Below are 22,165 nucleotides of genomic sequence, written 5' to 3'. Positions count from 1 at the left end.
TGTGATACACAAAAATAAAATCCTTGAGAATTTAGCATTTATATGAATTTACTTTTTGTGTGTTTAGGGTATTACATAGTTGTTCATAATGAATTAATCAAATATGAATAACACTAATTAAATTGTGTCAACTATTTTTATTAAGTGAATTTTTTTGTGTAAAAGTATTACCTAAAGTAAGCTAAAATTCCATACAGGGACTTTAGCTTATTTAATATAATACGTTTTGCAATAAAATTCACTTGACAAAAGTAGTTCATATTGTTTAGTGTTATTCACAGTTAATTGAAAATATTTATATTGTAGATCTGAAGTTAACATCCTCTTGTGTGGAGATCCCGGAACAAGCAAATCTCAGTTACTACAGTATGTTTTTAATTTAGTTCCGAGAGGTCAATACACTTCAGGAAAAGGCTCAAGTGCTGTAGGTTTGACAGCTTATGTTACTAAGGATCCGGAAACTCGACAGCTAGTTTTACAAACGTGAGTTTTGTTTTTTAATTTATCCTTTTATTTTAGTAATTCATGTACTGGATTTTTTGTATAACTTCAGATAAAAATTTATATTATTGAATGCTTCAATGCACTTATTAGATCTATTTCATAAGATGTTTTTTTTTTTTTTTTTTTTGTTTGTTTTTTATGTAAACCCCAAACACGAGTGGTATTAGAACCTATAGTACTTAGTACTGTGATTGGGTTGGAGGTTGAGAAGACAAAAGAAGATATTTGTTGACATTGGACTTGAACTTCTGTAGACTAATTTTCAGGAAATACGTATGAAGGAAGGTTGATCCAGAAAATGGCAGTTGAATAAAAAAAATGAGGAAGATGAAAAGTTGGACAGTAAATGGATGTTGGCTGGTGGTTGTACATGTTCGGACTGTTTTGAAAGAGAGAACAGGAATTATAGAAGCCAATTCAGAAGAACAGTACCCATGGAAGTATCTGTAGAAGAGGCATGCAGCAGAAACAGTACGTCTATGAGACAGCGAGTGGAGAGACTCTGTTAGAGATGAATCATTAATTAACCTGTATGAAGCTAGAAATTTTTGGATATGGCATACAAATGGTAAGAATTTACCCAGTTCATTGACATAACGTGGCCTCGACAATGCCACCTGCATACACACTACTCGGACTTCTTCCAGTCAATATCTGGCAGAGTAGAGGTAGCAAGATTATACACTAGCTGATCCGGAAGCCTCCTAAAGAGTTACCAATTGGTTTGGTCCAGTGTACTAACTAGCGGCCGGCCTGTAAACACCATTTTAGAGCTGTACCCCTGAAATGTAAGGAAGATTGGATCTCGTCACGATGTTCATCATAACCTCAAAAGACATCAATCACACTGCATGATGGAAGAGATGGGGAAGGGTTGACCGGAACTTAGTTCTGGAGACTAAACATGGGTTCCACCACTTCAAGCTTCCAATAAGCAAAGTGGTGGTATTGCACCGGTTGATGAGAATCATCTACCACCTAGTACTGCCTGGTAACACAGAGGGGCGGCATTCCTCCATGTGGTGTGGGCACCACACCTCGATCCCTGCTTACGTTGGTTCACACCTGGGTGGTCACCCACCATGTGCTTGAGCATGGAGGTTATACCCAAGATTACTAACAATCCCTCCATCATGAAAGTGCAGGCAGAGGATTTGGCTGTCACAGACCCTCTGGACTTCGCCGAAATTGGGTCCACTTGACCCGAGTGTCACTTGAATATCAGTTCCATCAGCGTTTTAGACTCCCAGGTAGCAAGTACAGCTTGTCTGGCATATCTGAGAGAATGTCTGTGACAACCTCAAGGACTAAATGTAATTTAATATGAACAGTCTGCCTCAGTTACCCCATGTAGATAAACATGGGTAATTTGTAATTCTTTAAGGTGACCATTGTCTTACTTGACTGGTACTGTTAATCCTGTTGTTTTGCAGCCCGTGTTTTTCACAGATTTCTATGAATCTAGAGTTTTTGTAGTCTGTATAAATATTGCTACCAAATAGGAATTTCATTCATTTATTTCTGATTTATCCATCTTTGAATACAGACATGATGGGGAAAAAAAAAATGTAAAATGAAAATTTTAAATTTAGAAATTCAAGTGAAAGGTATAAAAGATTCAGAAAAGGATTTATTGTAAAGACAGTTGGCCAGTAAAGCATAATTGTGGTAAAATGCAAATTAAAAAAATTTTACAAGAAAAAAATAATATTAAAGAAAAGTGGATTTGGAATGAAATAAAAATATTCAACAAGAAACATGTTAACCACATCAAGAAGTTAATGAGTTAACACTTGCCTGGTTTGACAGTGCTCATGCTAGAGGAATTCCAGTAAGTGGTCCAGTACTACAGGAAAAAGCTTTGAACTTTTCAAAAGTTTTAAAAAACCCTTTATCTGCTAGCATTGATGTCTTCGTAAATTTTGTAACAGAAATAACATTGTTTTAAAGACTGTATGGTGAAAATGCATCTGTGAATGAAAATAAAATGATGTGGAACAGTGTATTTTGCATGTCATCTTTAACACACACAATATGAAACCATGCACATTTTTAATGGAGATGAAACTCGCCTCTTATTGTACTTTATCAAGTAAATTGTTAGTATTTAAAGAATCTAATTCTTTTAGTTATAAAAAAAGAAAAACAAAGAGTAACAATTTTACTGTGCATAAATTCTGGACAAAAAGAAAAACCATTGATAATTAATACTGCACTGAGACCAACATGTTTTAAAAGCATGAATATGGCAATCGTGAATTGCTTGGTACACACTAAAAAAAGCACAGATGACAAGTGATATTGTTTCTGAATGGCATCATAATTTAGACAAAAAAATGAAAAAATAAAATGGGAAAATCCTACTATTATAATCTAATATTATAGATCCTACGAAATGCTCCATGTCATCCCCAAAATTTGAATTTAAGTAATGTAATTTTTGGAATTGCATTACTTAATAATTACTTAAATTCCAAAATTTGGAATTTAAGTAATTATTTCTACCTGCTAATACATCAAGTCAACCACTGGACCAGGGTATCATTCGTTCATTTAAATTGTTCTACCACTGATGTATTTTAACTAGATTAGTAGTAAATATGGACATGGCACAAAATGCTGAAGAATTAGTTTAAAAAATTTCACTAGCAGATATTGAATACATAAAACTGGCCTGAAATATTGTTAGTGAAAACACTATACAAAAATGTTCCAATAAATGTGGAATTAATCATGATACTAACCTCGGGATTGATGTTAGGACTGATTTTATAGTAGTACAAAAAAGAAATTGTTCATCGATATGGAATTTGAAGAAGATTCAGTCAAATGAGAAAATGATGGAAGAACTTGGATTCTGCTGGGAATAATGACCAGTTTATGTGAAAATGTGAATAGAAATGATGAACCAGATGTTGAAGAAATTAAAATTCCAATGGAAGAAACTTTAAATACTGTTTTAGGACTTAAAAATTTATCCTGCAATTTAGGTAATAATAAAATGTTTTAATTATTGAATGATTTTGAAACTATTTTAGAAAAGAAAATAATCTTCTTTTCTAAAATAATCCAAACAAACTCAAATGTTTGTTTGGATTACTCAAATGTTTCAAAAAATAAAAATATATATTTTATATTATCTGTTTAGGTTTAAGATTTTTATATTAAAGTAAATAAATAATTTTGTTTAGTTTAAGACATTTTTATAATTAATGTAAAAAAATAATTTATAGTTTCAAATAAAATGTTTTTAAAATAACACTTTTATTTCTATTGTCTTATTAAAATTTTCGTTATATTGTGATATATCTGACTTTTTATATATTTCTGCAAGGCAACCACCTCTATAAAAGACCAAATGTATGTGGAACTGCGTGCCATAATCTTAGAGAGGTTTCACTGTGTATATATTTAGTAATGTTTACTAACACACCTTTGAGGAATCTCAATGGTGTGTTTCTCCACATTGGAAATAAATATGGGCAAATTCAAGCAGCTCACTCTGTATGTTTGAAAGAAACATATGAGAACTTGAAGTTGTTGACAAATATTAAGCCCGAAGAACATGGTTGGTTGGTTGGTCTGTGCTGACTTTAAAGTGATAGGCATGTTACTTGGACAGCAATCTTGGCTGCACAAATATGCCTTGCTTTTTTTTGTGTGAGTGGCACTGTCGGGCAAGGACTAAGCACTGGGATATCAAGGTCTGGCCAAAGAAGGTCAGTTTGTTGCCTGGATCAAAGAAACTAGTTTATAAACCCACGGTAGACCCCAAAAGTGTCTTCCTTCTACCCTTGCACATCAAACTGGGTTTGATGAAACAGCTTGTGAAAGCTTTACCTCAATGTTCCTTGCTTCAACTACCTTTGTAACTAAATTCCCATCAATCACTCAAGAAAAGCTAAAACAAGGTTTTTTGTTAGACCTCAAATTTGCAAACTGATGGGGACAGAGATTTTTAGGGAACTAAGAATAAAAGAGAAAAACAGGCATGGATTGGCTTCAAGCCTGTTATTGGGAACTTCTTAGGGAATAACAAGGATCTGCACTACAGGAATATAGTTAAAAAATATGTTGATAAACTTCAAGAAGCTGAGCTGCAACATGAGTGTCAAGGTACATTTTTTACATTCCCACATTGACTACTTTCCAGAAAATCTAGGAAGTGTTAGTGAAGAACAGGGCGAGAAGTTTCACCAGTACTTTAGCCGACGTTCGAATCCTGCCTCGGGCTTGGATCAAAGCACTGCAAAAACCTTGGGAGGTGCATTATGGCCACAGAAGCCGATGCGCCAACAACTACCAAAAAGGAAAAAAAAAACAAAAAACAGTACATTTAAGACATGGAGATGAGGTACCAGAGGAGCTGGAATGTCAACGCGATGGCTTATTGCTGGATGTTGAAGAGGGACTGTGTAAAGTAGAAGGACATGCAATAAAATCAAAGAATTGAAATTTTGACCCGTTGTAAATCAGTTTTTAAAATGAAAAGTGAATGTTCAGTAGACTCCTTACCATACTGCCCTTTTTAATTGTGTTCTTAACATGTAAATATAAAAGTCTGGTAAAAGTAGCATTTTTTTTTTTTTTTTAATAATTTCAGTGCACAAATTCTGCCAAAATTAATAAATTTGTGAAAAATCAATTTTTTTCATGATTTTTGAAGAAACTTGATGTTGATGGAAACAAACTTAAATCTTTTTTGAAATCAGCATTAGAAAATGATTCGGAAACACCCTTTTCTGAGAAAACAGTAAAAATTTTATTTTCAAAATGCAGCGTAGTATCTTTGCACAAATGCTTATTTACCTGTTGTCGAGAAAGCTAGACAGTACTTTTGTATATTGCTCTGCTATTTGGATTTTCGTAGTCTTATCAGGTACAAAGATTCAGATTTATGATAATGCTGAAACTTATTTGCTTGCTTATCATCAGTACTTGTGTTCAGTTCAATTATTTAAAATGAACAGCTGGATTTTAAATTATTAGTTGCATTATAAATTATAATCTCTTTGTTTTATCAACCACACTTATGTTTTGATTAAAATTTTCATTTCCCATTCAACCATCCCTTTATCCATCGTAGCAACTTACCCTTAATGCCATACCTCTCCAATTTGTACAGCAGTTTTCCATGTGCAACAGTATCAAAGGCTTTCCTGAAATCCAAGTATATAATATCAGAATTATTTTTGGCATTCAGTTCCTTTGTGACCACATCATAGTATCCAATCAAATTGGTCAGACAAGACCTCCCTTTAACAAACCCATGATGTGTCTTAACTATTACTTCAGTCTTGTCTAGATGATCCTGCAATGCTAATTTTAACAGTGACTCCATTATTTTACCTGGAACACAAGTTAAACCAACAGGTCTATAATTACTTGTATCACCTTTTGAACCCCCTTTGTGAATTGGGGATACATTTGCACTCCTCCAGTTCATGGGGAACTCCTCTGAGTCCAAGGAAGATCTCATAATTATGGCTAAAGGTTTGCTTACTTCCTTTGGTGCCTCATTTAATATAACTCTATAGATCCCGTCCACTCCAGGTGCCTTCTTTATGTTTAACTTCAACAATTTCTCCTACACTTTGCTCTCAGTTATTACAAAATCACTTAGATCCCTGTTAGCGTTTGATAAACTTCTGGCACTTTCCTCAAACTAACAGGTAGATGCAAAATACTCATTCAGTTTTTCAGCTACCTGAGCATGATCATCAATAGTCAACCCATCTATGTTAAGTGGTCCAATCTGATTCATCACTTTCCTTCTAGAGTTTACATAAGTAAATAACTCTTTGCTGTTTTTCTTTGCATCCTTTGCCAAAGATTTCTCGTAATCTGCCTTCGCCTGTCTAACCTCCTTTGTAACTTGATTACAGACTAGCTTATATCTGGCATAGGCTTCTGTGTCACCTGATAATTTATATATAATTAATATGCATAATTTATATAATAATTCATATGCATCCTATGCATTTTTCTTCTCTTCCATGAGCCTCATTAATTCATCTGACATCCATTTAGGCCTAAACCTTGAACAGTATTTCTTAGTTGGAATGAAAAGCCTAGTAGCCTCCAAATTAAGTCCCTGAAGGCTTCCCATTTAGAATTCAACATTGGTAACATTAGTTGATCCCACTGTACAGAATTTAAAAACTGGCTGAGATCACTGTAGTCACCTTTACGAAAGCAAAAGCCCTTCCATTTAGCCTTGATGGTAGTTACATCTTTAAGTAATTCCCACATCAGTACATTGTGATCACTGTCACCCAGTGGTTCCTTTATCTGCAAATTGTTAATGCATGAGTAATCACTGCTGATAATCAGATCAAGAGTATTACTCCCTCTGGTTGTCTCTCAAACATGTTGCAGTAGAAAACAGTCATCCAATAAATCCACAAAAGTCTTGCTAGTGTGCGAGTGACCAATCCACAAGTTCCAGTCAATATTTGGAAAGTTAAAATTCCCCATTATAAGCCATTCTGATTTACTGGCCCACTTTGTTTCTCTGCACAATTGCTCATCATACTCATCAGATTCATTAGGCCTATAACACACACCTACTCTCATTTTTCCTTTGCCAGTGCTTATTTCACACCAAACAGACTCAGCACTGCATTGTCCACCAACATAAACTGGATGCACTTCCTTAGATTTTGTTTCTTAACTTACAGTATAACCCCTCCTCTCTTCCTGTACCCATTTTACTCCCCAAATTCCAATTCTGCACTGCTTATATATGTTTGACGTCTCTGATATCCCAACAATATCTGCCTTTGCTGTCTTGACTAGCACTTCAAGCTCATCAAATTTATTAACTATACTCCTAGCATTGGTGTACATGCAAGTATACATGCACCTGTTTCTACTCTTAGTTACCCTAACACAGCCCATGTATTGACTTGTTCCATTATGACTCCCAGCAGTCCTGGAAATCTTCATTACCTTGCTTTCCAGGCTGCTGCTCATTCTAATAGAAGCAGTGCAAGAATCGCTTTTGCATCTGCCTGCGGCCACTGTTAACCTTTTAGTCTGTGTATCCTCCCAAGCTAGCAGTTTTCTGACCCACCTAACACTGCCTCAATAGCATCAACAAATATTTTTGCACCCTTTCTATTTAAGTGTTCCCCATCCCTGTAGAAGCAGTCTCTCCTGTCAACCAGCACAGCACAGACCAGGCTGAAAAAAATTCTACCCCTTGAGCCTTGCACAATCTCAAGGGGTAGAATTTTTTCACTTCTAAATTATCTCTTCTGTTTAAATATATCTAAATGTATAGGCAACGAACGTGTAGAGTGGTTCTCTTCAAGACGCCTGGTCAGCGTGAAGAGGAAAAGACCAAATCCTCCAGCAATGAGAGCACAACAATACAAATGGCCCTCAGTCCCCAGCAGCTTTCACTCTCCCTCTTACGGCAGCGAGAGGATTAGAGTGGAAGCAGAGGGTGCTAAGAATCTCTGGGTACAACCAGGCTGCCATGCACGGAAATTGAACTTGGCCTGTTATAACGACGATGACTCATCGGTGAAGACAGGATATTAGAGCTGGAAAAGGAATTAGAAAATGTGAATTGGAATATCATCGGTTTGGCTGAAACAAGAAGAAGAAATGAAGCACTTATAAGTTTATCAAGTGGAAATCTGCTGTACACCAATGGAAACAGTGAAAGGAGTGAAGGTGGAGTTGGGTTTCTGGTCCATAAAGATTTTAAAAACAACATTTTGGAATTCAAAAGTACATCACCAAGGGTGTCAAGACTAATACTCAAGATTTCTAAGAGATACAAGCTAAAGATTATAATGATTTATGCACCAACATCGAGCCATGATGATGAAGAGGTTGAAGAAATGTACACTGAAATTGAGAGTCTTCTAGATGAGCAGAAAACCCACTACACTATTATTATGGGGGACTTCAATGCTAAGGTTGGAAAAAGGCAAAACAGCGCAGAAAGAGGAACTATAGGAAATTTTGGAATTGGTGAAAGAAATAAAAGAGGTGAAAGACTTGTGGAATTTGCAGAATCTCAAGGAATGTCAGTAATGAACACTTTTTTCAAGAAAAGGGTGAACAGAAAGTGGACATGGAAGAGTCCAAATGGATTAACAACTGATGAAATCGACTTCATCCTCACTAACAGAAGATATATTGTGAATGATGTTACCGTCCTGAATAAGGTAAATGTTGGTAGTGATCACAGAATGGTAAGATGTACACTTGATATAGATGTAGGAAAGGAAAGGAAAAAACTGACTCGAGTAAATAATACAAAGGACTTTGAAATAACAGAGGAGGAGAAAAAGCAGTATGTACTGGAACTTAAGAACAAGTTTGAGCTTCTGCAGACTGCTCAGGACCAAGATATCGACGAGGAATATTACAACTTTCTGAAAGTGATAAAGCCCAAGAAACCTATAGGGAAACAGAAATCCAAAGAAGAAAAAATTAGTCAAGAAACACTTGTCGTGATGAATCGAAGACGACAAATGAAGAGCAAGAAAAACACTGACAGGGAGAAAATTGAGTATACTGAGTTATGCAAAGCCATTAGAAAGAGACTCAGAGAGGACATAAGAAGATTTAACACAAGAAAAGTAGAACAAGCATTAAGGGAAAACAAAGGATTTAAATCAGCAGCCATGAGCAGTAATACAGAAAGACAAATGATACTGAAACTGAAGAATAGCGATGGTGTACTTATAAACAGCAGAGAAGGCATAATTCAAATAGCAGAAGACTACTATAGAGAATTATACAAGGAGCGAGGGAATGATACCAGCAGTGGGGAAGATGGATTGCAAAGTAGCAACACATACGACATACCCGATATTCTTCCTGATGAGGTAGAACATGCATTGAAGAAAATGAAGAATCGGAACGCCTCGGGGCAAGATGAAGTTACTGTAGAGTTTTTAAAATTGGAAAGAAGAGACATAACACAAAAACTGGCAAGGCTCTTCACAAAGTGCATTAGAAAAGGTGTGATGCCTAAGCAGTGGAATAATGCAATCATAGTTTTGCTGCATAAGAAAGGAGATAAATCAGAAATTGGAAATTATAGACCAATTAGCTTGTTATCCCATATCTACAAGTTGTTCACAAGGGTCATTACTAACAGATTAGAAAGAATACTTGATGAGAATCAACCGAAAGAGCAAGCTGGCTTTAGGACAGGATTCTCAACTATGGATCACCTTCACGTAATATCACAGCTAATGGAGAAAGCAAATGAATATAAAACACCATTATGCCTGGCATTTGTGGATTATGAAAAGGCATTTGACTCCATACAGCATAAGGCAATGTTTCGGGCACTGGAAAGACAAGGCATAGATACTCCATATATTATGATTTTGAAGAAAATATATGAGAGTGCTACATCCTTTATTAGACTAGACAAAGACAGTAGCAAATTTAAAATCGAGAAAGGAGTTCGACAAGGAGACACAATATCTCCGAAGCTGTTTACTGCTGCCCTTGAGGAAGCTTTCAGAAGATTAGACTGGTCGCAGAAAGGAGTCAATGTGAACGGAGAGTACCTAAACCATTTACGATTTGCAGATGACATTGTGGTCATAAGCCACGATCCCAAAGAATTAGAGGAAAATCTTAATCAGTTATGCACAGTTAGTAAGGATTTTGGACTAAAGATGAATATGGCTAAAACAAAAGTAATGATGAACAAGTATGCCACGGAAAGGGAAATAATGATTGAACGAGCAGTAATTGAAAAGGTGGAGTCATATACTTATCTGGGACAAGTTATTAGCTGTAATAATGATAAATGGCTGGAAGTCAAGAGAAGAATGAATTTTGGTTGGATAGCATTCAGGAAATATAGTCACATACTGAAGAGCAATATCCCAGTTTGTCTGAAACGTAAAATAATGAATCAATGTATACTCCCTACCATGACTTATGGGAGTGAAACTTGGGCACTCACCAAAAGAATGGAAGAGAAGCTGAGAACTACACAGCGAAGAATGGAACGAATTATATTGGGAATCAGACTGTTAGATAAGAAGAGAAACACATGGATTAGGCATCAAACTCAAGTAAAGGACATTCTTATCAAAACTAAAGAACTAAAATGGTCTTGGGCAGGACACATAGCTCGAAGACATGATGACAGATGGACTAAGAAAATAACAGAATGGTAGCCAAGAAGAGCTAGAAGAAAACCTGGAAGACAAAGGCGGAGATGGATAGATGAAATTTATGAGTTTTTGGGTAGTAAATGGATGGCCAGTGCTCAAAACAGAAGGAACTGGAAAGTTGCTGGAGAGGCCTTCATCCTGCAGTGGATTGAAAATGGCTGATGATGATGATGATGATGAAATGTATAGGGTGCAGAATTGAGCTAGTGCAGTATCATTTGAACAAATTGACATTATTTTGTGGAAAAACCTTTATTTAACAGTATTACTAGACTAAGATGCATTTAGGGCTAAAGCCTCAAGCTGCGAGCAAATTTAGACTATGTATATATTTAGTGCAACAGCATCATTAATACACAGCCATTTCTGAATAAACAGAATATTTATAAGGAATATGTATATAACTTAAAACGATGCCGCCTTATAAATATTCTGTTTATTCAGAAATGGCTGTGTATTAATGATGCTATTGCACTAAATATATACACAGTATTACTAATGCAATTTTAGTTCTTAAAAATAAGATAAGTGTGTATTGTAAATACATTGAAAATTTATGATATGAAGTAGTCGTTTTCATTAATCATTCATGTTTTCTTGTGGAATCTTCTTTTAACTCTGTGATATTCCAGAGATGGTCACAAAACTCTCCTTTCACATATATCCCCAGGAACAGTTATGTTCACAGAGATCAGGGGATCCTTGCAGCCATTCCATGTTGCCACATCTTGAAACAATGTATTGGGTCATTTGCTGAGTAAAACTAGAGTTGTGGCACTGGAAGTGTGGGTTGTTCTGTCTTTTTAGAAATAAATTTTATTCTGCTCTGGTCTTACAAAATAAGTCTTCATAACTCATTTTGTAAAAAAAAAAAAAAAAAAAAAAAAAAACTGCAATAAATGGATGTTATCATCTTGTCATTCAAAAAATTAGAACTTCATATCATTCTGTGCAGTGGTATATTTCATCAGTTCTAGGATTTATTTGAGAACACCTGAAATTGAAATAGTGGGGTTTTCTGAAGGAAAGAGCTTTTTTGTGATTGCCTTTCAAATGTTGCTAAATTAAAAAAGAGAAATATTCCACAAGAAATCGGAGTGATTCATGAAACTATGTTGTGTCACTGAAAATTTTCAATATGATTAGACTTGACTTTGCTTTTAGGGACTAAAACTGCATGATTTATACTGAGGGATATATATAAATGAAGCTTTTTCACTAAATTTTCTTAATTTGTTCAAATGCTATCAGATATTTTTTTAATGAAGCTTTTTAATCTTTTGACTTCATAAAAAAAAAACGACATAATATTGTTTCTTTCCAGTGGAGCACTAGTGTTGAGTGATAATGGCATATGCTGTATTGATGAATTTGATAAAATGAGTGACAGTGCCCGGTCTGTACTTCATGAAGTTATGGTAGGTGATGATAGTTAATTTATTTTTTAAAGTTTGAATACTGGTAATGTGTTTTTCAGTGTAAAAATTAAGTTGTTTAATCATCAAGATCAGTGGTGAGCAACCTTTTTGGCATGAGGGCCAATTCAAGAGGTTAAAAAAGTTTGCAGGCCACATTATAAATGATCTCTATTTTTTATTTATTTATCACTAATGACATTTAAAACTGACCAATGCTGTTGAACTAGGCAAGTGCCTCTACTGAGGTGGCTAATTATTTTATATAAAATAAGATTTATGAAGAAAGGCTTAAGTTTTGCAAATTACAGTGTCTGGAGACTAGACACCTGCGAGGTGATCTGACTGAGATGTATAAAGCCTTGAATGGTTTGAGCATGCTCAGTGTTGATGGGATTCTTGCTCAGAATAATCACCTGAGAGGGCATAAATTGAAATTGAGGAAAGACAGATGTAGGATAGATGTGCGGAAGTTTGCCTTTAGCCAGCAGGTAGTTGTTTGGTGGAACGGACTTCCAATCTTTGTTGTGGAAGTTGATAGCCTATATAAATTTAAGGGTGGGCTGGACAGGTATTTGGAAGAAACGGAGGTGTGAAATGGGAGTTTTTTTGGCTGATGAGCTTGCTTTCTTGCATCATGTGCCTCTACTAATGCTAATGAAAATGTTCAAAATGCTTACATTTATTTGGCTGTTTTGTTGTTGTCCAGAACCTAAACCAAAGCAACATAACATTATACTATGATAGTTATTTTATGAGAAGGGAAACTTCTGTTTGTTTTATATTTTCATATTAAAAGTATTAGTTGTATTATCAGTAATACCATGTAAAATTGTTTAATACTATTTTTTTAGGAATACAGGAACTCCTGACTTTACTTAAGTTTTTGCCGGCTGGTGCAAACTTAAAAAAATCGTGGAAACGTATTTTGCGTCTCATCGGAATAAATGAATAAATGGAGGTATCGTGAAATGAAAATATAACGGGAACCCAGTAACACATTGAGGTGTTTTTTTTTTTTTTTGGTAATTCGTTCTAAGTCCTTGGAATTTGAAATTTTCACTATATAACTAAGCTATTTATCTCTCTAAAAGGTCATATTTATAATGGAAATTGCACTGTCCTTTCATCATTATCATATGTTCCTATTATAAGAACCAATTTTGAATGCCTTTGTGATATTTTTCTAAAGCACATTTCTGGAGGTCACGACATGACCATAAAACAATAAAAACAATTTGCACTTTCCGGTTTATTGGGCTTTTCGGTTAGTGCATCTAATTATAAACGGGTAGTAAACTCAATCTTATTGCATTTGCGATAATATCAATAACTGCAATTGTGTGGGTTTTTTACGTTATTATGGTGAAATGTGTTTCCCTTCACTGAAATCTTCAATCATATAAAAACAAATTTTCAGAAACTTCTCTTCATTCCTATTTACGTATTACAATGATGAAGGCAAAGCGACCAATGAAAAGTATAAGTGGTGGTAATTCTAGGAAACGAAACAAAATTGATTTAGAAATGAGGATGAAAATGATTAAGAAGTACGAAGCAGGACAAAGGTTGTCATTTATTGCAAGGGAATTAGGTCTGCTTCAACAGTGAATACTATTTTAAAGGACAGTGCATGTATAAAAGAACATGTCAAAGGATCAATGCACTCAAGATCAACAGTGATCAGAAAACAGCATTCAGGTGCTACATCGAAGATGGAACAGCTGTTAATAATAAGGATGGAAGATCAGATTCAGAAGCAAGTGCCCGAGTCTAATGACCATTCAAGCAAAAGCAACAAGTATTTATAAAGATATTAAGGATAAGTACGGCGAATCCCAACCCAAGTTTGTGGCAAGTAAAGGGTGGTTTAACAGGTTCAAGCATCGTGATGGTTTGCACAACGTTAAAGTATGCAGTGAAGTCGCCAGTGCCAATTCTGCAGCTGCAGAGAAATTTTGTGATATGTTGGAAAAAATTATTGATGAAGGTGGCTATTCAACACAGCAAATTTTTAACGTTGATGAGACTGCTCTGTATTAGAAAAAATTCTGGGTCGAAGATACATTGCCAAAGAGGAAAATACAATGCCAGGTTTCAAGGCATCAAAATATAGGGCCACACTCTTGCTTGGAGCTAATGCAGCAGGAGATTACAGATTAAAACCACTGCTTGTGTTACCATTCTGGAAATCCTCGTGCATTTAAGGGCATCAATAAAGCCACCCTGCCCATGCATTTCTGATCGAACCATGGAGAACAATATCTCTCTTTGAGGATTGGTTTAAATGCTGCTTCATTCCCAAGGTTGAAAAATATTGTAAAGACAACAACGTTCCTTTCAAGATTTTGCTTCTATTATATAATGCTCCTCGACATTCTACGCATCTAGATGATTTCAATTCAAATGTGAGAGTCATATTTTCTACTGCCAGACATGACTTCACTCAACCAACCTATGGGTTGGTTGAATGAAGTTATTTCGAATTTAAAGGCATACTATTTACTCACGCATTGTCTGCAGTAGATGATGAGAAAAATTATACGTTAAGAGACTTTTGGAAATCTTACATTTACTACGCCATCTTAAACATTAATAAGAGCTGGGCAGAAATTACTAAAAGTTGTTTAAATGGTGCATGGAAGAAAATGTGCCCATGGCACATAAAAGGCTTCAAAAGATTTGAAAAAGACAAATCATATGAAGAGGTTGCAGAGCTACTTTGGTTGGAGATTGATGCCAAAGATGTGTAGTTAATAGAGGAAGAAGAGAAGGAATTATCTAACAAAGAACTTATTGAATTGCAAGTAGCGATAGTGAAAGAAGAAAAGGCTGAGACGCTTCATCACCAGAGAGATGGCAATGGCTTTTTGTGAAATTGCATCAACAATGTCGAGGTTTGAGAAGATGAATCCTGACAGCGAACGATTCTTAAAAGTTAACAGAGGGGTGAATGATATGCTTGCTTGCTACAAAGAAATCCACGATGAAAAGAAAAAAGCCACTGTCCAGTCATCCATTAATATGTTCTTTCATAAGGTTGAGCAGCTGATTCCTTCTAAATCTCCACAACGCTGTACTTATCAGCTGAAGACGTTGATTCTGGCAGTGATTTTCAAGAGTAAACTTGCTGACGTTATTCCTGTCTCCTCTCTTTTTTTGAAATTTATTTAAATTGCACGCTTTCGTAATTTTTCGTGCTTGAGTAAAAAAAATTCTATTTACATGTTCATCAAACATTTCTTTTTTGATTCAATCAATTCAGCGAGCACAGTTGCAAGTGGTGCACAAGCATGGGGGAAATTCCGATTTACATAGCATTCCGTGGAATGCAACCCTTACGTAAGTCGGGGAATGTAAAGGTTGCGGCACTAAGTACTATAGGTTCTAATACCTCTCTTGTTTGGAGTTTTCATAAAAAAAAAAAAAAAAAAATGTCTTTTCATTTAAATCCATTTTAGAGGGGAAAAAAATACTTTAAAATTCTTAACCTCCATTGAATAAAAAACATTAAAAAAAATATTCAATATTAACTTAATTGAAAGAATCACTATTTTCAGAGTCAGAAACACTGTCATATGGAGGAAGAGGTGTTAATTCCTTGCTGGTAGAGGGTTCTGGTGAAACAGGTACTGTTTTAATGAAGTGGTTTTGAAGAAATCGTCAGGCTTCAGTTGCCTTACTTACACCTTGGTGCTGCTTCCTTATTACTGTAAATTTTCTAAAATGTTCATAATAAGGAAGCACATCAGGGTCTAATGTATGATATCATCCATACGTTGTCTTATAACAGACAATTTAGGATGAGGCTCAACTGATTCTTTGTTATCATCATCGTCCTCTTCTCCACGAAGAACATTCTCCGCAATCTCTACCTCAGAAAAAATTTGATAGCCCGGATCACCTTCATCATTTTCGAGCCACTGTTCCACATCATTCTCAGTTGCATTTTTGTTGCCGACCCTCAGAAGAGTGTCCCAAAAATTAGACGCCTCAATTCCCTCAAAGTCCATTTCAGGTTCTACGTCGTACAACTTCTTCCAAGCATTGGCCAAGGTAGTAATCTTCATATCTATCCATGCAGCTGCTAAGTTGAAGATAGCAGATCTGGTGTTGTATGCATGTAAATTTTTCAGTGTCCTGGTGCCTCTTGTATCTTCTTTTGCGTCTTCTGTTTCTTCCAAAAACTTCTTATACAACCTCTTACATGCAATGATTACACCCTGATCCATCGGTTGTATCAGTGAAATAGCGTTAGGAGGCAGAAAAACACATTTAATTCTCCCATCCCTGCTAACTAACCTCTCAACGTTAGGATGAGCAGATGCATTATCTACCAGTAAAACAGCCTTTATTTTATGATAAGGAATTTTCAGCACATCTGTCTGATAACGTCTCACATCAGACAAATGCGCTGTCTGTTAAATCGAGGGCCTACTGTAGTTACATCTTTAAGTAAATCCCACATCAACACACTGTGATTACTGCTATCTAGTGGTTCTTTTATCTGTAGTTTCTTAATGCATGAAGAATCACTGCTGATAATCAGATCAAGAGTATTGTTTTGCCTTGTTGCATCTCTAACATGCTGTTGTAGAAAACATCATTCAGTAAATTCACAAAAGTCTTGCCAGTGTGTGAGTGACCAACTGACAAGTTCCAGTCAATATGTGAAAAAGTTAAAATCTCCCATTGTAAGTCATTCTGATTTACTGGCCCACTATTTCCTTGTACAGTTGTTTGTTGTACCCATCACAGACATTTGGCCTATAACACGCCCCTACTCACATTTTTGTTTTCCTAGATGTCAGATGTCACTAAACTGACTCCACATTGCACTTGCCATCCATAATTTGGGTGCATAGCCTTAGATTTTATGTTTTTTAACTGAGAGCATAACTTTCCCTTCTCTTTCTGTACACATTGTACTCTACATATTGAAATTCTGTCTTGAAATGTCTGCATTTGTTGACTTGACCAGCACTCCAAATTTATCAAATTATTTACTATGCTCCTAGCATTGGTGTACATGGAAATATACATGTACCTGTTCTTACTCTTTTACCATAAAACAGTCTGTTAGAGTAACTAAGATAACTAGTATTTCCTTGTTCCATGATGACCCACAGCAGGCCTTGAAATGCCCAGCATCTTGCTTTCCTTTCTAGGCTGCTGCATTCTCCAGTAGAAGAAAGTGCAAGAATCACTTTTATGCAATCATCTCGACCAGCAGTGGGCAACCTCTGACCTTGTGAATGTGCATAATCTGGTCGTTTTCAAATTATATATAATAAATGGTGTGAAGTTTATTATATATATTTTTGAATTAATGGAATTTGTGACATAAATTTAGAAAATACTCCATGCATTGCTATGCATGGAGTATTTTCAATCCAAATATCAATCCAGATATTGATTTGGTGATAAAATAAACAGTATGAAATCTCTCATTAAATATAAAAATAAAATACTGCAATTTTTGTTACTGGAATTGTATATCTATTTTGTTACTTTAATTGTATTTTTATCTTGAATTTGTATTTAGTTTCTCTTGGAGAGTTTTTTATTATTAATAAAATTAATTATGTATACATGTATTGTCTAAATATTACAGTAAATAACATAACTATTTGACAATTTTTTCATTATACACTATTTTAATAATACTAAAAATCATGAAAAGCTAAAAAAAAAAAAAAAAAATTGGTCCAATTTACCTTACAGATATTTTATTTGGCCTGCCATTTATACAGGTTGCACATTGCTATAACAAATATCAATCCAGATATTGATTTGGTGATAAAATAAACTGTATGAAATCTTTCATTAAATATAAAAATAAAATATTGCAATTTTTGTTACTGGAATTGTATATCTGTTTTGTTACTTTAATTGTATTTTTATCTTGAATTTGTATTTAGTTTCTCTTAGTTTTTTTTATTATTAATAAAATTAATTATATATACATGTATGTCTAAATATTACAGTAAATAACATAACTGTTTGAGAATTTTTTCATTATACACCAATTTAATAATACAGTCGATTCCGGTTATTTGGGACACATTGGGACTAGTGCATTTTGGCCCGATTAAGCGGCTGCCCCAATTATCCGAAGTTTCACATAAGTAGCTAAAAATACAATTTACCCCCCCCCCTACAATTAGTTCACTGTACAATCAAATCACGTTACGACGAACTCACCATAGTAAAGTACCGTTCACTATACGATGTGCAGTAAGCGCCGGTCATTGTGATCACGTTTGTGAATTGAATTTTAATTCTATTAAACAGCGATTCTAATGAGCGAAAATAGGAGGAATATTATCAGGCTATAAAAGTAAAGATATATTAAGCGCAAATTTACTCTTTATTACCTTACTAATTAAAAAAATTAAATGATACGTGAAAATCGGAAGAATATACGTGATAACAGGAAGAATTAATACGTACTGTAATATGTACATACTAACTAAACTAGTTGACACTTCTGTTCACTGACATTTGTTGGTGGGGGCTGAAATTTAAAACAGTAAAAAGATAAGCAATCAATAACGAAGAACAGGGCACACACAAATTGCAAGTAACACAACACGCAAGTGAGAACGGAGTAACAAATTAGGAAGCTTTAAAAATAGGAATGAAGAGAAGATTCTGAAAATAATTTTTTTTATATGATTTGGAAGATTCCATGGAAGTGTAAACATATTTTACCATAATAACCCACAGAATTCCAGCTGTCGGTATTACCGCAAATTCAGTAAGATCGAGTTTACTGTCCATTTATGATAGATTGCACTAACAGAAAAGCCCAATAAACAGGTGACTGCTAATTGTTTTTATTGTTTTATGGTCGTGACCTCCAGAAATCCGACCGAACTACGTGGTTGTTGTTGTTGTTTGGTTTTTAGGAGCATTAGCAACTAAGGCCATATTGCTCCGGGATATGCGGTGGTCATTCCCTGACCTTTCCGCATCCTCCGTATTTGGTGGTGACGGGCTCGAACCCCGGTCTAATCAAGAAGCGTGTGCTACGCACTGCTGCTCCTTCCCACCTGGCTACGGAGGCGCCTCCGAACTACGTGGTACGGTCAGAGACAATCGTAGGGTAATCTCCAGTGCTGAGGTCTCCTGCCCCGATTAAACGGCATTTTGTCCCAATTAAGCGAAGTAAACTCTGGCTATTTTCTCGATTGGTTTTTGTTTTTTAAGATTTGCCCCAAATAAACGGCTGCCCCGATTAACCGGTGCCCAAATAACCGGAATCCACTGTACTAAAAATCATGGAAAGCTAAAAAAAAAAAAAAAAATTGGCCCATTTACCTCACAGATATTTTATTTGGCACCCTTGATCTAGACCAGTGATGGCGAACCTTTTTGAAGAGTGGGTCAATTATTTTTATTTATTTTTTAAATACTAGCCCGTAAGTCATAAGTTAGTGGCCTCAATTAGAAAGTGGGGGGGGGGGGGTAAAAAGGGTGCCTATTATTTGGAAACATCAAACATTTTGTTAAGAGGTAAAGTTGACAGTTGAATCTTTTTGGTTCTCACTTTTGAAATAATCCAAAAAAGGTTTTAGTTTCCTTTTTTGATTTATAACTTTAACTTTTGCAAGTGAAGAGCTAAAAAAAAAAAGTATTTGAATGAGCAAGGAATAAAAGAAAACGCTTTTATTTTGAAATATTCTTCATTAATAATTAACATAATTACAGATACAGTATGTGTAATCAAGTTGATAAAAGTATATTTAATGCGAAATTTGTTGTTGCTTACTTTCAGACAGTTTCTTAATATTAGGTACATACTTCGTGTTCATTACTTTAATACATTTTGGTCAGTTCATTTCCAAGTTTATTCCTGTTGGAAGATTTAACAAAATTCATTGAGGAAAACAATTTTTTACATGAATCTGTGGACCCGAACATTGTGAGAAGAGCGTTAGCCAGTTTCCTCATACATGTAAAATTTTTTGGTAAAGAATACCATGCATTTAATATAACATTTTCAACTTTTAGTGTGGGATCTTCATTAGGCCTATCTGCATTACTTTCTGAAATTTTTCCTTCTACTTCGAAAATCAAGTTTTCAAATTTATTTTTCCACACTATGCTGCTTTGGAATTCAATTAATTCCATTTCTAAGTTAGTGATACCTAGCCACATAAAATTGTTTAGCTGTATTGTATCGTACTCTGCTTTAAGTGGGCATAAAACAAAGCGAAATGCATTTTCCAAACTTTTAAATTGATTATATCTCTCACGGAAAGCTTGTTTTATTTCTTGCAAAATAGTTAAATATTTTTTAATTGCATTTTCTTGAATGTCAAGAATATTTTCAAAATCTTTAGTGTTTCGAAAATGTTTTTGTAATTGAGGAAAATATTTCATGGTGCTCATTTCCAAATCTTTAGTAAAGATGTCAAGTTTTTTCATAAATATTTTGATATTTTAAAACATCATTAATGCAACTTGTCCATGTCCCTGAAGTCTTTTTATTTAGTTCATTGAAATGTTGAGTGATATCACATAAGAACATTAAATCATTTAGCCAATCTATATTTGAAAATTCGTCATAACTATTGTTTTTTTCATTCAAAAAGAGCTTTATTTCGTCTAATAAAATGACCGATTAAGAACGTGGCCACAACTGAGCCATCGAACATTGTTGTTTGTCAAAATCCCAGAATATTGGCACTCAATTTCCTCTAATAATTGTGCAAATTCTCGCTTATTAAGACCTCTTGCGTTTATAAAGTTAATAACTTTAATTACAACTGGCATTACATTAGAAAATGTTTTTAAACCTTGCTTCGCACATAGAACTCGCTGGTGTATTATACAATGAAATTCTTATCAGACAATGTCTAATATTTCTTTCTAATTCTATTACTCGATCTTTAATAGTATTGCGACTTATTGGTAACTCATTTATACGCTTTATAATCGAGTCTTTTTCTTTAAAATCAGAAAACAGAGTAGCACTACATTCTAAAAATGATTGTTTTACAAACTCTCCTTCTGAAAGAGGTTTCCCATGGCGAGCAATGCAATGGGCTACTTGAAAACTAGCAGCTGTAATGTTATTTTTCGGAGTCAAAAAAGTTTTTAAAACACTCGTTTGTGAATCATTCTGTTTTTTATTTTGTAAAAAATATTCTCTCCTTTCTTTGTCTGTTGAGAAGCCGAGATTTGAATTTTCAAAATGTCTTTTTACATTGATTATAATAGAGGTGACTTTTTCGTTACAAATAACACACAGAGTTGTTTTATTCTTTTCAATCACACCATATTTATGAAACCATTCTGTTTGATATGGTCTGGAGCTTGTACCGTTAGTTTTCATTTTTTTAACCACTGACATAGTTCAGGACTACGCCTGCAGAAAATATATATATTTTTATAACCTACATATATATTATATGTGTAGGATGCAATAATTTTAGATGAACTTTTATAAACGTAGGCCCACTTAATATACTTACATCGGTTATGTAGATGAGAAAATTTGACAATAGAAAAATTAAGTTATAATCAATTTATTATTAACAGTCAAGTCTGCCTCTTAGTCCAATACTGCGAGAGTGCGAGCTGCTAACTTTGGTACTGGCCCGATACATCTCCGTTCTTCAATGCAACGACAAATCGCGCCAAGTTTATGTCACAAAGTCACCCACACGCATAGTTTAATATAATAGAACAGTTTGCCGACGCGCAACGTCCACATTCCACTTGGATTTTTGTTATTTTTTATTTATTTATTTTTTTATAAATCTGACATTACATATTTATATTTTTTAGATAGTATGAATCAGAGCTGTATTACTCAATATGTTCTACGTTGGTAATAATATTAGTAAATTGATAAGAGGAGTTTACCTCAATATAGTACGTGGAACACTTCCGTATGATACCCTCCAGAAATTAAAACGAAAAAATCGACAACTTACCGGTACATTAAAGTAAAATATAAATAATTAAAGTGAAATATAAATAATTAAATAATCAATTTAACACAATTCAATTCAGCAGCGTCAGAATTAGCCTTTCATGCCATTAACGAAAAACATACTTTTTTATTTAACG

The 22,165-nt window shown here is 34.6% G+C and overlaps 1 protein-coding gene across 1 annotated transcript in view; it reads left to right on the top strand.

Annotated features, from left to right (window-relative positions):
• The window catches only part of dpa (disc proliferation abnormal), a 212,884-nt gene that overhangs the window by 132,868 nt on the left and 57,851 nt on the right, over nt 1-22,165 (top strand). The window contains exons 14-15 of the mRNA XM_090378338.1: nt 307-483; nt 11,992-12,085. Of these exons, the coding sequence (XP_090234464.1) occupies nt 307-483; nt 11,992-12,085 (271 nt within the window). The remainder of the gene's footprint in view (nt 1-306; nt 484-11,991; nt 12,086-22,165) is intronic.

The sequence above is a fragment of the Mastigoproctus giganteus genome, chromosome 7 (assembly GCF_048544385.1).
Source record: "Mastigoproctus giganteus isolate SK-2022 chromosome 7, ASM4854438v1, whole genome shotgun sequence".
NCBI classification, from domain to species: Eukaryota; Metazoa; Arthropoda; class Arachnida; order Uropygi; family Thelyphonidae; genus Mastigoproctus; species Mastigoproctus giganteus.
This window is presented reverse-complemented; position numbering and strand designations above follow the sequence as displayed.